Consider the following 13,267-nt stretch of genomic DNA (forward strand, 5'->3'; position numbering starts at 1 on the left):
ACGCGCGAACGTGCATAAGAGATGCGCAAGATACTGTAGATTAGTGCTGTATACTGTAACTTGCAAGAGAAGTTGAACTTTGGTGTGGTCTTGGCAAAATCTGGTCACTCGCCCGGGCCGGCCACTCGCCCGTGAGGTACGTTAAGATTTGTATGTAATAAATCACTTTATTAAGCTTCCCCCACTTCAATTTCCGGTGGCGACACCCCTAACGTGCACTGGCCAATGTACACTACTTTTACCGGATACCATAGTAGGCTAAGCCCTGCCGCTGTCGCCACTAGGTATCGCGCCGAAGAAGGGCCGCAGCGTTTCAGCCCCGCCATTTGAATTCCTCGTGAACAAAGTTTTCCGATAACATTCCGGACACTACCGCAGAGTTGATGCGGCTGCAAGTCAATTTGTAGAATCCTGAAAGACCTATCGCGAGCAGTCGTGACCATCTGAAAAAATGCACTAACGACAATTCGCGCAGAACGCATAACCTAGGAACTTTGATGGTCGTTGATCTTCCTCTACAAAGTTTCGGCTCCCAAGGTGATGATCAACAAAACAAAATACCCGGACATAGCAGTGCCTACATAGTGACACCTGGAATTGCAAAAATGGTATTAAGGTAGGAGAGCCGATGTAAATGTCACCGGGTAGATACCAACGAAGAAAGGTGTTTAGAGCTACAACAGGTCGCCGCGCAACTGACTGCTGTAGCCAAGAACTTGGATACACACCCGAAACGAGCCATGTTTCCAATTGCGAAACGAAAATGTAACAGAATTGCACCCAACCAACTTCTGTTACACTCAATTTCTTCCAGATTCAAGATGGAGGGTAGAAATCGATTGGCCTCGCTGCCCGACCCGATTTCTGGCCTCCTGGACGACCCAGGCATCATTGCACCATAGATACTGTTACGCTTCGATAGCTAGTCATAATGTTCATTGATACCGCAGCTGCGAACAGCCGATCGCGACAGCCACAAGCCGTATTCTTAACAGGGTATGCAACTCAAGACCGAGAACCTCAAACACCATTACTAGACGAATCCCTCGACTCTCGCGATGCACCACCGACGTACCTCGAGGCTACGACACCAGGCCTCTACCATGGGAGACCGAGTGGTGAAGAGGGTGCAAACTTGCTGAATGGTGAGGAACAGGAGTACAAGCAAAATGAATACAGAAGGAGAAGCTTCAGACAAACACTGCGCACGAAGTGGACCAAATGGCTTGGTATCTGCATGCTGGTCGTCTTTGTGTTGGCGGCTGGTGTAGCATTCACAATATCGCCGCGCAAGGATAGACAGGTGTGTCTTCCACTTCCAGCAAACGTGTCCTGCTGACGGAACAGGCTTCTGTCGTACCCGTGACTCAGGCTTCAGCTCATGCTGTGGCGACTGGAGCATCTATGACGCCAACGTCAACACAGCCCGCATGGCCGAACGAGTCTGAAGGTGTGATTGCACCTGACTTCACGGCGATCCCATGGCCTTCGCAGAGCGCAGCAGCCACCACGCCAAGCTCATCGCCTCAGTTGGAGCAGATATTCCCAATTCGATGGCCGGCAAGGTGCGGGAAGAAGTATAATCTCAAGACGGAGAAGTACGATTTCGGCTCTTCGAAAGAGGTCAAGATCAAGGAAACCATGCATCAGCTTGACGGGCCGTACAAGCGTATACAGGGCTGGGTGCACATCACAAAAGCGCCCGCGGGTCAAGCCGACGGCACCATTCACGCGAGGATGTCTTACGCCGTGTCGCCTGCGATTGACGTAGACAGTATCAAGTACACCTCGACATCGAATAGTCTGATTGTCGGGGGGTCATCAAAGACCCCTAGCACCGAGAGCATACCAGCTGGCTCCGCCTGTCTAGGTATGTCGATAGTGCTATACATGGCGCCAGGAACCACCCTTGACAATCTCAATATTGAAGCCACACATCTGGGTATGCAGATTCATGGCGGTGTCAACTTCTCAGTCACAGACACGACGACCATCTCGTTAACATCCGGGACTCTCGACGCGTCGATGCTGAACTCGCGACAGACTTACCTCAAAACGACCTCGGGCTCCATCAGCGGAAAGTACGCACTTTCAGATCTTCTGGCTATCGATACAAAGACTGGATCAGTCAACATCGATATTGCGCCAAAGGGTGTTGCGGCAGGGGTATCCACACCTGCTGTGTTCAAAGCGAGCTCGCAATCAGGCAGCTTGCGGGTAGACTTCGAGAGCAAATATATTCCCGAGCGTGACTACCAAACGTTCATCAACACGATCGTGGGATCAGTCGATGGGACATTCATCCATGGCTCGCGGACTGAACTCAGCACAGTAGCTGGCTCCATGACTGCAGACATTCTGCCGTACAGGTCTGGCGCTTTCACTTCAACGCTGGACACCAGCACACATTCTGGGCGAATGAACGTGACTCTTCGCGCGCCTTACAGGGCCAAAGGTATGCCTTTGACGGGCTTGGTGAGTACACACAAGAGCGTGTCTGGCGGTGTGGGATTGAAGTACCCGAAAGAGTGGCAGGGCCATGTCGAAGGTACGAGTTTGAGCGGAGAGCTGCATCTGCAAGGCAAAGAGCTAGAGCTGTTGCGCAAGAACGATGAGCCGGGCAAGAATCATGTTGAGGCGAAGAAGGGAACGGGAGGGAGTAAGATGGTGTTTGACACAGTGAGCGGAGGCTGCGACATCAAAATCGGGAAGATCTAGTCATAGAAACGTCAGCTCTGTAGAACCCCCTAGTGCGAAATCGAATGCACCATGCACAGGTCCTTCCATACGAGGCAATCTGTCGCGAGACTCGATGGGCGGGTCACGCCTTTGCTGAGAGCCTCCACAACAGGTCTACGATGTGGTGACTGGGGAACTAGCGTTCACGCGCAAGCATGAACGGTTCACTGCATGTCGGAGAGTATCAAACCATCGACTCCACCGCTCGAACGGCATTAGCCGGTGGGCGTGAGGCACATAATCCAATCTGCTCGATCGTTCACCGGCACTTGGCCATGTCATGACGGTCTGGCGAGCGCCGGCGGCTGCTGGACTGCGACGTTGGGCTTGGCATAGCTTGCTCTGTACCCCACGCAATAAGCCTGCCACAATGGTTGCCGCACGTTACATACAGTGCCAGCTACCAGTGATGGTCGTGCAAAAGTTTACTTGGCTGTTGCTTATGTCCGCGCGTCCCGCTCCGCCAGCGATGGCCTGTCATATCTAGAGTCCCGGATCATGGATTGCTGGCGTTACGATCGACGTCAAATCAGGATGGCCCTAATGTTCAAGTTACCAAGCATGGTGTAGGGCTGACTTGGGTCATCGTTGATCGTGGAGAACTTGCTGTCACAGGAACACGCAGTCTACTATAGTAAGGTCTTGCAAAGATATTTCTCCGTGTAATAGATGGGTCAAGCATTTTGTGATAGTTAGATCGATTTACGAACTCAAATCAGCACATGGGAGTTATGCACGTGCATAGTCGCAATCGATCGTGAGGGCGTCGTGAACCTCGGATTGTCGTCCTCAGAGGCAGTAGGGACATTTCGTGCGACATTAGCTAGGTTTTGCTGTTCAGAGATGACCATCCGTCTGTGAGCCATCTTGTGCGTGCAACGGTGTGCATACCGGCTTTCGTCGGGTCTCTGGCCGTGAGCAACAGATTTGTCTCGGTCATATGTGTTTTCGGTCTTTTTTGTACAGCCGCGCAAGAGGATCAGATTCCACGGCGTGCTCCGACAGCGTCTGCGCGTTGTCGACGTCCCTTGCGTCAGTTCAATGAATCTGTCAACTGAACTGCTCATTCTTAGATACTCAAGCCACGCAATCGACCTAGCTTTGACGTCAATTCATGTCTGTGCATGTTGCGAGCGTCGGCTCGAAATCTCATGTGAGTAGTCACTTTGCGGTTGCTTCGTACCTTGCGTGTTTGCTGGGTCTCATTCAAGATCTGCAGTCGGCATAAGATTGGATCGCCCTTCGTCAGCTGGCATACCTTGTTGACGATCCTGATCTGACCGGATGCTGGGGGCTATAAGCTGAAGCCTTAATACATGACTCTAGTATCTATTCGCAACCAGCCAAGCGCGGGGTGTACCTGGAGTAGGCGAGCGAAATACCGATAATGGAATCGCACTATGCCCCTTCGGAAGTCTCATGCAGATACCGTGGATTGGAAGGACGTTCTTGTACGACAGAACACGTGGTTTTGAAGTGGCAGAAAAAGCTAAGCGGTGGCAGGCGCTGTTATGGTGTAGGATGAAATGGCCGAACTGTCTAATCAAGCTCTGCCTGCATGGTAAAGCAAGGGAGAGAAACTTAAGTCCGCCAGTCCGCTCACTAAGACGTAGCTAGCATGGCATCACGGCCACCAACACGAGAAGACATAGCGAGTGACGACGATCTCGCTCAAACGTATCGTCAATAGAACGATAGCTGCGGCTGGTCTGAGTCGGCCAGTGCATCTGGAGAGGAGACCGAGCTCGGCAATCGATTGACGCAAGAACAGCGCATCATCGCTGCTCGAGTTCCCATAGTGATCTCTGCTTACTGGTTGGTGAAAACTGACCGGAGATACAATTTGCTGTCCCAATGGTCGCACAAGACCAGGTGCTGAGCACCAGGGACCAAGGTAAGCAGGCAAGACATTCCGTGCTGCGGCATCCTTGACCGGCGTTGACGACAATCTGAGGTTGCAGGTCTTGTAGACGACCAGGCTGACTTAGATGATAAACCCAAACAGATGGTGTGGCGCAGCATTCCACAGCTGTCAACTGTCAATTGGACTCGGCGCCGCGTAGAATTTCGCAGATGATGACGACATGTGCGTCTCTTCCCGTATAGCCTTTAACGCTTCCATGTGGGCAACGATCTCAATAATCGGTCACGCGGGCCAGTAAAGAGAGCGTGACAGAAACATCGGTCTGCGTTCCGCTGTGCGACAGGACCGAGCGCGATCCGGAACGAATCAACTCACTCCATTTCAGAAATGCTGGAGATGGTGCGGGAACTGTTGCGAGGGTTGTTATCAATTAACCCCTGATCGTTTGAAGAGAGTTTCGGGCTTGTCGCGTCGGTCGAGGAAGGCGCGTTGTTTGGCCGAGCGCGTTAAGCGGATGCTTACGTAACGCTAGTCCTATTTCAAATCGTGCCCCTTCCACCACTCCCGTCACTCAACTCCGTGTCGCACACCCATATCAGCTAGCATATTACTGCATCTGGCACCATTCGCGATTTGTACGGTCCACGGTTGCAGAGGTGTGGTAGTAGTCGATACTCGAAATTGCGTATAGCACCGACCGCACCTTTACCATTTCATCCTTCCTAAACGATGCTCAATCTCCCAAACGGGCGCTGAAACTCAGCTTCGGCCAAAGAGGAAGATGTCGTCCCCATAACCTTGCTGCCGCTGACCAGCGATTTCCCTGTTCGCGGCATGCTAACTGATCTTGATGCGCGTCAACCATGGCTGTGCTGATGGTTCCGCCGCAGGGATCGTCTTTTGCTCTTTAACAAGGTCTTCGTCCGTGTGAAGCCGACAGGACGAGGATCGTGCGAGCTCGTACGGCTATCCTAGACGTCTCTAATCGCCTTACATGATCCCAGCAGCCCTGCGCCCGGTCCACCCTCCACTACAAGCCCCCACCCAGAGGCTCCTTTGGGTGAACGCTTCTACTGTCGCTGTTCCAGATCCTCTGCAGCCAAGGCGCCTCGCGACACTGCTTTCAAACCGAGTCCGAGTGGTTCTGTTGCATCAAGTTCGTAAAGGTCATTTCACCTTGTTGTCGCTCTCGGAACCCACGATCCCGTGTTTTCAACATATACTACAACTGGCCCTCAACGTCTCCCGTTCTACTCGGCTCCGTCATTCTTTAGCAATCCCGGCCCATCTAAATTCACATTCATTCTTTTCTGGAAAGGACTCCTATCCGCGCTGGCTGCATTTGGAACTTCTTGTTGTCCATTCACTCTTTTGTCTAGCCTAACAGTCTTTTAGTCGCGTCACTACAACCACTTAGCCGTGGTCGTACAGCGCTATCTTCGAGACACATTCTTTTTGACCGCCAGTAGCTTCTTTTGTCACAGTTGTGAGTCTCAGCACGCCTCCTCTCCCTTGCTTGCCTAGCCGGGTGCCCCGTGACGCGGCGCTCCTAACTCTGCAAGCTGTCGATCGAATATCTGCACGGATACGCAGTTGGCTGAATCGATCGTTGACATTTGCTCTAGATATCTTCGCCGAGACCAGCGTATATAGAGGACGTGGCTAAAGATGGCATTCAATGCACTTCAACAGTAAGGCTCCCATGATCGGTCCGGATCGAGGTCTAGATTCTACGAGTATACTTACTGCGGATATAGATACCGGCCACCATCGAGTGAATCGCATACCATGGATCAGGCTTTGCCTACTTCAGCAGCACAGATGTATGCTTATAACCACTATCCTTTCCAGAGGCAACAACCTCCATCTGGATTTCAGCAAATGACAAGACCTTCGCCGCCTCAACCCACGTGGGCCGTACCACAGACCCACAACTCATATTATGCTGGGCCTCGAGGCCCAATGCTATCGACCCGAGATGAGCATGCGCATTTTCTATCCAGGTCAGACATCAACACGTCTGAAGCACCAGCATTCAGTACCGCGGCCTTGAACAATGGTATGACCTCCAACCCGACGACAACAACGTCTGGAGAGTACTTTCCAAATGTCATTGATACTAGTATGTCCGGTTTAAACTTGCCATCGTTCTATACTGACTCACACAGGTCCCTGGGGCGCGAAGGTGTGCGATGAACTCGAGTCGTTCCCTCCATTCGATGCAGATGCTGCAGACTTTAGCCACGGGCTGATGGGTCAGGACGAAAACACACCTATCATCGATCTACGTCAATTTCAAGGCATGGGCCAGCACGACGCTGATAACTCGGCACATTTCAATCCTCGGGGGCCTCGCCGCATGTCCGAGTCGTCTTTCTCGATGTCCAGCACAGGCGGGGGAATATTTCCAGATGTGTCTTCCTATGAAGAGATGGGTTCTTCTGAGGCAGTCTCATACGTGTCTGAGTGCGATACATGGAATCCAGTCGAACCTGCCGGTGGTCATCTGTTGTCACCGCTTGCTTCACCAAGGAAGTCGCCGTATGAATCTGTTTCGCGTACTGGAGGCCGCGCTCGCATGTCTCCCGCGCCGCACAACAACGTCAGATCATCGCCCTACACACTCGAAAGCACCCGGTCTAAACGTTGGTCAACCGGACAGACACCCACGTCGATGCCAAACAACCCATCCGCAGTCCCTCAGATTCCGGACCACTTTAGTCCATATGGGCCGCGCCGCAATCCGCATCACTCGATGCCAGCTTATTCATCTAGCGCAATGGCTAATTACGGTATGCCCGCGCAAAATGTGTTGTTTTCACAGGGCCATCAGCTGCACTCCAACGGTCCGCCTCTGTTTGCAACCCGAGATCAACCCTACCACCTCGAGGTCCCTCGACCGCTTCCTTCTCAAGGACTCTTCCGTCTGCTTCAGAGTAATGTCGACAGGCATGGTGGCTGTTCGTCGCATTTCGCAGATCTTTCGGACCCGCCGGATCTGTACTCCTCTCTGCATGAAGAGCCGTCCAACCCACCTGAATCAGACATGAACCCATCAGACCCAGATCTCGTGCCTCACGAGCAGGACCTTCGTTTCAACGGCGATCTGTACACACCGCGATGGGTGCGCGGGCATGGCAACAAGCGAGAGGGGTGGTGTGGCCTCTGTAAGCCTGGACGTTGGCTTGTTCTGAAGAACAGCGCGTTCTGGTACGATAAGTCCTTCACACATGGTGTCAGCGCGGCAACTGGAGCAGCATTCCAAGGACCCCAAGATACCCGCCGCACTGAGGGAAATCTCGATGTGTGGGAAGGCCTCTGCGGGAGCTGCGGCGAGTGGATAGCGTTGGTCAGCAGTAAAAAGAAAGGGACAACATGGTTCAGGCATGCTTACAAGGTCAGTTTTTGCCCTGCATTCCTTGTGACCCATGCCTATCGATTCGTGCACGCGCATGATTCGTTTACTTGTATGCAAAGTCACACAAGCTCGCTTGCTAACGGTACCACCAGTGTCACACCCACCCAAAAGTTAAAGACGGGCCCAAGCGGCGTCGTGAAACACATGCAGGGCGTGCTCGCACTGTCTCTTCGGCATCTTCGTCGTCGCATCTGGTCAAGCAAGAGTTGGCGCCTGTCAACGCAACTTCTCACCGTTACTCGACGCCTACGCCGGTACCGGGCAGCTCCGCGCTTCGCACTTTCGGCATGCCGGTCTCGACTCCGACATCAACACCCTCGCTGAGCACAACCTCATATGGCAGCGGTACATCGTACCAAACCCCATCGGCAGGAACGCCCTCTTTATACCCGCCGCAGACGCCCACTACAGCCTCACCATTACATGCTCTACACACGCCAACAGCGGCAGACTTCCCTGAGCTCCGCTACGATTCGGCAAATACAAAGGAGCAAAGTGTTATGGGGTTGTTTCCCAATCCTCTGCAACACTTCTCCAACTTCTCTACATCGTATCTAGCACCACCGCCGATAAGCCTTGCACATCAAGTCAGTGAACCTGAGCTTGTGGGCATCAGAGCAACAGCAGCAAGCTTGGACTCGATAGCAAGCATGATCTGACAACATCGTAGCATCGTATGCTGTACCCGAGATGCTCGAAGTTGACCGATCATGTTGCAGTCTCTCGTCCCTGGTCACACTAAGCAAGTTCTGCCTTGGTCCCCGACCACCATCATATGTTTTGTCTTGGCGGTACCGTTGCATTTTCTTTTCTTTTCACATTTTGGTTGGCGTAAAGGGTCAAGCGTACCCACTGCCTGGCATTCAAGTCCCGGCGTCTTTCATCTACCTGCAGTGCATATAATGTAGCGTTCCAGCGTTCTGCAACTACCCCTCTTCATCCTCGTTAGACATTCCGCGTCCAGCTTGGACTTACGATTGATGACACACAACAACTGGGCACCATCGGTTCACGTAGATAGATTCGTTTTCAATAGATATCCCCACACACACAACGGACACTTGATACAACTTGATGCTATACAAACGTGCAACACGTTTAGGCCCTTCAGCTGATCGGTATACATATTTGTTCCGATTTCGGTTTACTCGTTCCAACTTCGGTTTATTCGTTTCAACTTGAATTCCTTCACATCAAAAGTCCTGTATTAGAGACCTACTTTGACACTCGCCTCAGCCTCGAACTCAGCCTCGAGCAGACCCACTGCAGAATCCACCACGACGTCTGACACCTGACACGAACCAGGCGGTCTGAAACGCCACATGTGGCACGCTCGTGTCTGCATCTGGCGGTCGGTATGAACGGCAGTTCGCCAACGGACAAGTTGGGAAGGTCGTGTCAAGAAATGGTTGACACTCGTGAGCTTGTGGATGCGTGGCATGGCACGGCTTACTCCATCGAGGGCTCAGACACAGCGATCGTAATTCAGCAACTAGCCCCAGTGAGTATGTCCCCGTATGTGGGGATTCCAGTATCAGTTTTAGCAGAGCTGGCAGCAAGCAAGCGATGGGCTGATTGATCGCCAGACCAGGTCTTGCATGAGCCCCAGGGTCGAGTCTTCATAAATGATCGAGTAATCAATTACCGGATCGATTAATCGATGCTAAATCTGTAAATCCGGCTCAGGGGTATGCAGATATTCGACTCTTCGCTTCTCGTGTACTATTGACACGTACACGACAGTTGATTTTAAGGGCCGTCTACAGAAACACTCGTCGTTACACGCCTACACACCCTGTGAGATCTAAGATATTACTCTACCAACACATGATACTCCAAAAGTGCTGATGATCGACGAAAACACAATGGCAGAACCAGGATGTCTTATGTAAATAGCAACATACCCATGTATGCAGTATTTATATACAGATACCTGTGTGCGGTCCGGCTCACCGACCCAGCTCGTCACTCTCTCAAGACCGAGTTCCGTGGCCAAGTCGCGGCCGGTATGTTCCAAATGAGAAACGACTCAATGGTTACTTGTGTCCACCGTAGCCTCGGTTGCCGGGTATCTCGTGGGGGCAACCCAGTACCGCTGTGACTGGTACACGGCGGTTGGCGAGTGCATTGGTGACAAATGCATGCTCGGCACGCCACATGAGGTAGATGGGGCTCAAGTTTACCGACAGGAAGATCGTGGCCAAGAGCTATCGCTCGGCGTGCGTGGCTGGTCCATGGGCTATTGAGAGCTGCCACTCGGAATGAAGGGTCGGAAGTCGTTGCTGCGGAGGTGATGAAGGTAAGCAGATCAATCAATTGTCTAGTCTCTCGATGCTCAATTGCGCAGTCGATGCCATATTTCACACTGGCACGAAACTGCTACACAGGTAGCGCACCAGCTGTCGATGGAAAGGGAACATTGTTGGTACAGTAGAATCAATTTGAGGGGTTGTCGCATCTCTCAAGCCCTATCCCTCCATGTGAATTGTCACCAAGTTCAGGAGTGAGACACACGTGCTACCTTGCACGTAAGTAGATTGGTGACATACCCAGTGAGCTTGCGAATACCGTTTGACGTACAGGCGTAGCCTCGTCTGTTCACAGCAGCCCAGGATACCCTCAGAGCGGCGTGAATGTTCTGGAGTGGGACTATTGCGCCGTCTGGGCAGTAGCAGAACTGTTGAGTGATGCAAACAACCATGATATGACAAGAACTTTGAGGAGGCTAGAGAGAACACCTTGACGGCCACAATGGGGCTTTTCCGGACCAGAGAGGTCGTGCTTGAGTCAGGACTTGGAGGAAGACTTGGAGGAAGACTTGGAGGAAGACTTGGAGGAAGATTTGGAGGAAGACTTGGAGTAGGCTCTAATGCCCGACCTTTCGCACAGTCTTCAGTTCCATAGCCACACGTGGCGCCGGCCAGGTTTGTCTGTGAGAGTCAACATCCCGTGCCATGCGGCACTAAACCAACAATCATGAGGTGTCTGCTTCAGCCCCCCGCACAGTTAGGTATTGTCTCAACCCGGAGGCGTGCGGGATGAAAGAATCTTTCAAAGCTACGAACAGGGTCGAGAATGTGCGACATGTCAACTTGACAACCATATGTTAAGATTGCCCCACTTCGCAGGCTTACATCAAAGAGCAGTTCATCGTGGTGCCAGAAAACGGCTCTCAGATTTGCCCTTCGCCCTTAAGATCGCCTCATTCATGGCAGTCCAAAGGTCGCGGGAGACAAGGATCGAGGGCCCATGTACATCGGCAATAGCGGAGACGATATCTGCTGGCTTTCGACCTGCAAGGCAATCATGCCACCCCTCGGAGGGTCGCTTGTGCTTGGAAAACAAGGTACAAAAACAGCACCGCCGTGCGAGACGATAGACTCCGAGAAAGCGCTCAAAGTGGACGGCTGAGACCGCCTCGTCATCAAAAATGATAGAAGCAACACCCAGTGAACAGATACTCGACTGGAAGTTAACGTCGTGCGGCAACAGAAGATGCGTACTCGCCAGCAGTCGATCTGCACATGGCCGGCAAACGACGAATCCCATTCCCTGCGCGGTGCACACGCGCTCAGCTTGGCCTCGTTCCCTGCGTCTGTGGCAGTCAGAGCGGAGTTTGTTGTGGACCGCCGTGGCGAGCGGAACTTCTTCCACAATATGGCCCGTGGTCCTGAATGTCTTCTGATGGTCATGTGAGTACCACTTTTATGTTCAACATCGAGAGTCATATTCTGATGGAAAACATGCTAGGGAGTTTTGTGCATTGCGTCAGAGAAAACGAGGAATCAGACAGCGGCTGATTGTGATTGCGATGTTTGGCGTACAGCGGGCGCTTACGGTGTGACGGGAAGCCATCCGCGGTGCAGCGTCAGCGCTTCATGAGACAAGAGATGACGGTGACCAAGATGAGACAAGACAAGGCGTGGTATGCAAGCCAAGTGATCAATCGGGGGCGCAAGCCGGACTAAGATGCAGGGTCGTCTTGCAAAGAGCTTCTTTCAGCATTCACGAGGGGGCCGAGGATGCAGAGCACCAGATGAAGTCTGATGTCCTGTGCGGTGATCAGCGCACAGCCGCCGGGGCAGGGTCCAACGACAGCCATGGTCGACGCGCGCTGCAAGGCATGGGCGCTTTCGGACAGCTCGAGGTTTGGACGCGTATGCAAGTAGGTTGAGGGACTTTGTGTGTGCCACCACGCTCGATGGAGGGATTGAGGGCGAAGCTGACCAGCCTGAGATGGATTGTTCTTGGGGAATCTGATCAGGCCTGGACGACTTTGAACTGCAAGCTGTAAGCTGGGGCCAGAGGCCAACCAGCGCATTGATTAATGTTGGGGCCTCGAATGAGGGGTGCGTACGTAGCAAATGCTGTTGACACAAGGTTCTCAGCCAGTCGTCTCGCAGGCAGGCAACCTCAGCGCTTGTAGAGCAGTTTAGTTGACGACGGTCTTCCCGCAGACCACGCCGCATGCTGTGACGGTTGACGTCCTGCTGGCCACGTCTCCATCTCCACGCTTGCTACTTGCTGTGTCTTGACTGTGCTCTCCTGCGTGTGCCAGAATCGGTTGCTCACGCGGGCAGCTGTAGTGACAGTGTAGTCACTGCTAGAGGCCCTGAACCACCGAACGCTCGAGTGCCTTTTACCTCTCCACAGCTGTTGTGAGCCCAGCCTTCTGAAACAGGCCGTGACCCCCGCCGCGGAGTGCCGACGGCTGCACCCTCTGCAGCAGCCCTCCCAACACACTCCTCTCGCAGCCTTACCCGCCCTGAGTCGCGCCTGCCGCCTGCGAGCCGCACCTGCCTAGGACTCGTGGCCCGCCAACGTCACATCCGCTGCCCAGTCCTCCACTGCACCACAACTCTGCTCCCACCTCCGTGCTCACCCCTCAGTGCTCCCCCCAGTGCTCACCCTTCCGCCTCCGCCGCCGCCACCTGCAAGAGTCAATCCGCATTCCTCGGCTGACGGCAGCGAACCGTCACGCCGGAACCCACGCTTCCCGCGTGCAACCCTCCGCCTGGACAAACACGTCCTCGTTGTCGAGGAATCTGTGACGTCTCTGCGTCTCCGGGGTCCCAGTGCACTTGGCTGACTAGGCGTCCGCCGTGGCCCTCGCACAGCAGGCGCTCCTTCTGCAGTAGGCACCTGCTGCATCGGGAGTCGTGCGGGCTGTGCCGCGAGAAGTGCTTCTGCGAAGATACCGCGAGAGATGCTGCCAGGTTTCTCTGCAAACGGGACGTCGAGTCCCC

At 53.3% G+C, this 13,267-nt stretch overlaps 2 protein-coding genes across 2 annotated transcripts; both read left to right on the plus strand.

The window, feature by feature from the left end:
* The first annotated feature begins 527 nt into the window (after positions 1 to 527).
* Positions 528 to 2,868, plus strand: M421DRAFT_237112 (uncharacterized protein). The gene is made up of 2 exons (XM_033588454.1): positions 528 to 1,303; positions 1,348 to 2,868. Exons 1-2 carry the CDS (start codon positions 932 to 934, stop codon positions 2,716 to 2,718), a joined length of 1,743 nt encoding a protein of 580 aa, XP_033445744.1. The 5' UTR covers positions 528 to 931; the 3' UTR covers positions 2,719 to 2,868.
* A 3,523-nt stretch (positions 2,869 to 6,391) lies between these two features.
* M421DRAFT_94592 (uncharacterized protein) lies at positions 6,392 to 8,680 on the plus strand (the record flags this gene model as incomplete). The annotated part of the gene is made up of 3 exons (XM_033598217.1): positions 6,392 to 6,725; positions 6,772 to 8,000; positions 8,114 to 8,680. 3 exons carry the CDS (start codon positions 6,392 to 6,394, stop codon positions 8,678 to 8,680), a joined length of 2,130 nt encoding a protein of 709 aa, XP_033445745.1.
* Between the last annotated feature and the right edge of the window lie 4,587 nt (positions 8,681 to 13,267).

Source organism: Didymella exigua, assembly GCF_010094145.1.
Source record: "Didymella exigua CBS 183.55 unplaced genomic scaffold M421scaffold_28, whole genome shotgun sequence".
Lineage (NCBI taxonomy): Eukaryota > Fungi > Ascomycota > Dothideomycetes > Pleosporales > Didymellaceae > Didymella > Didymella exigua.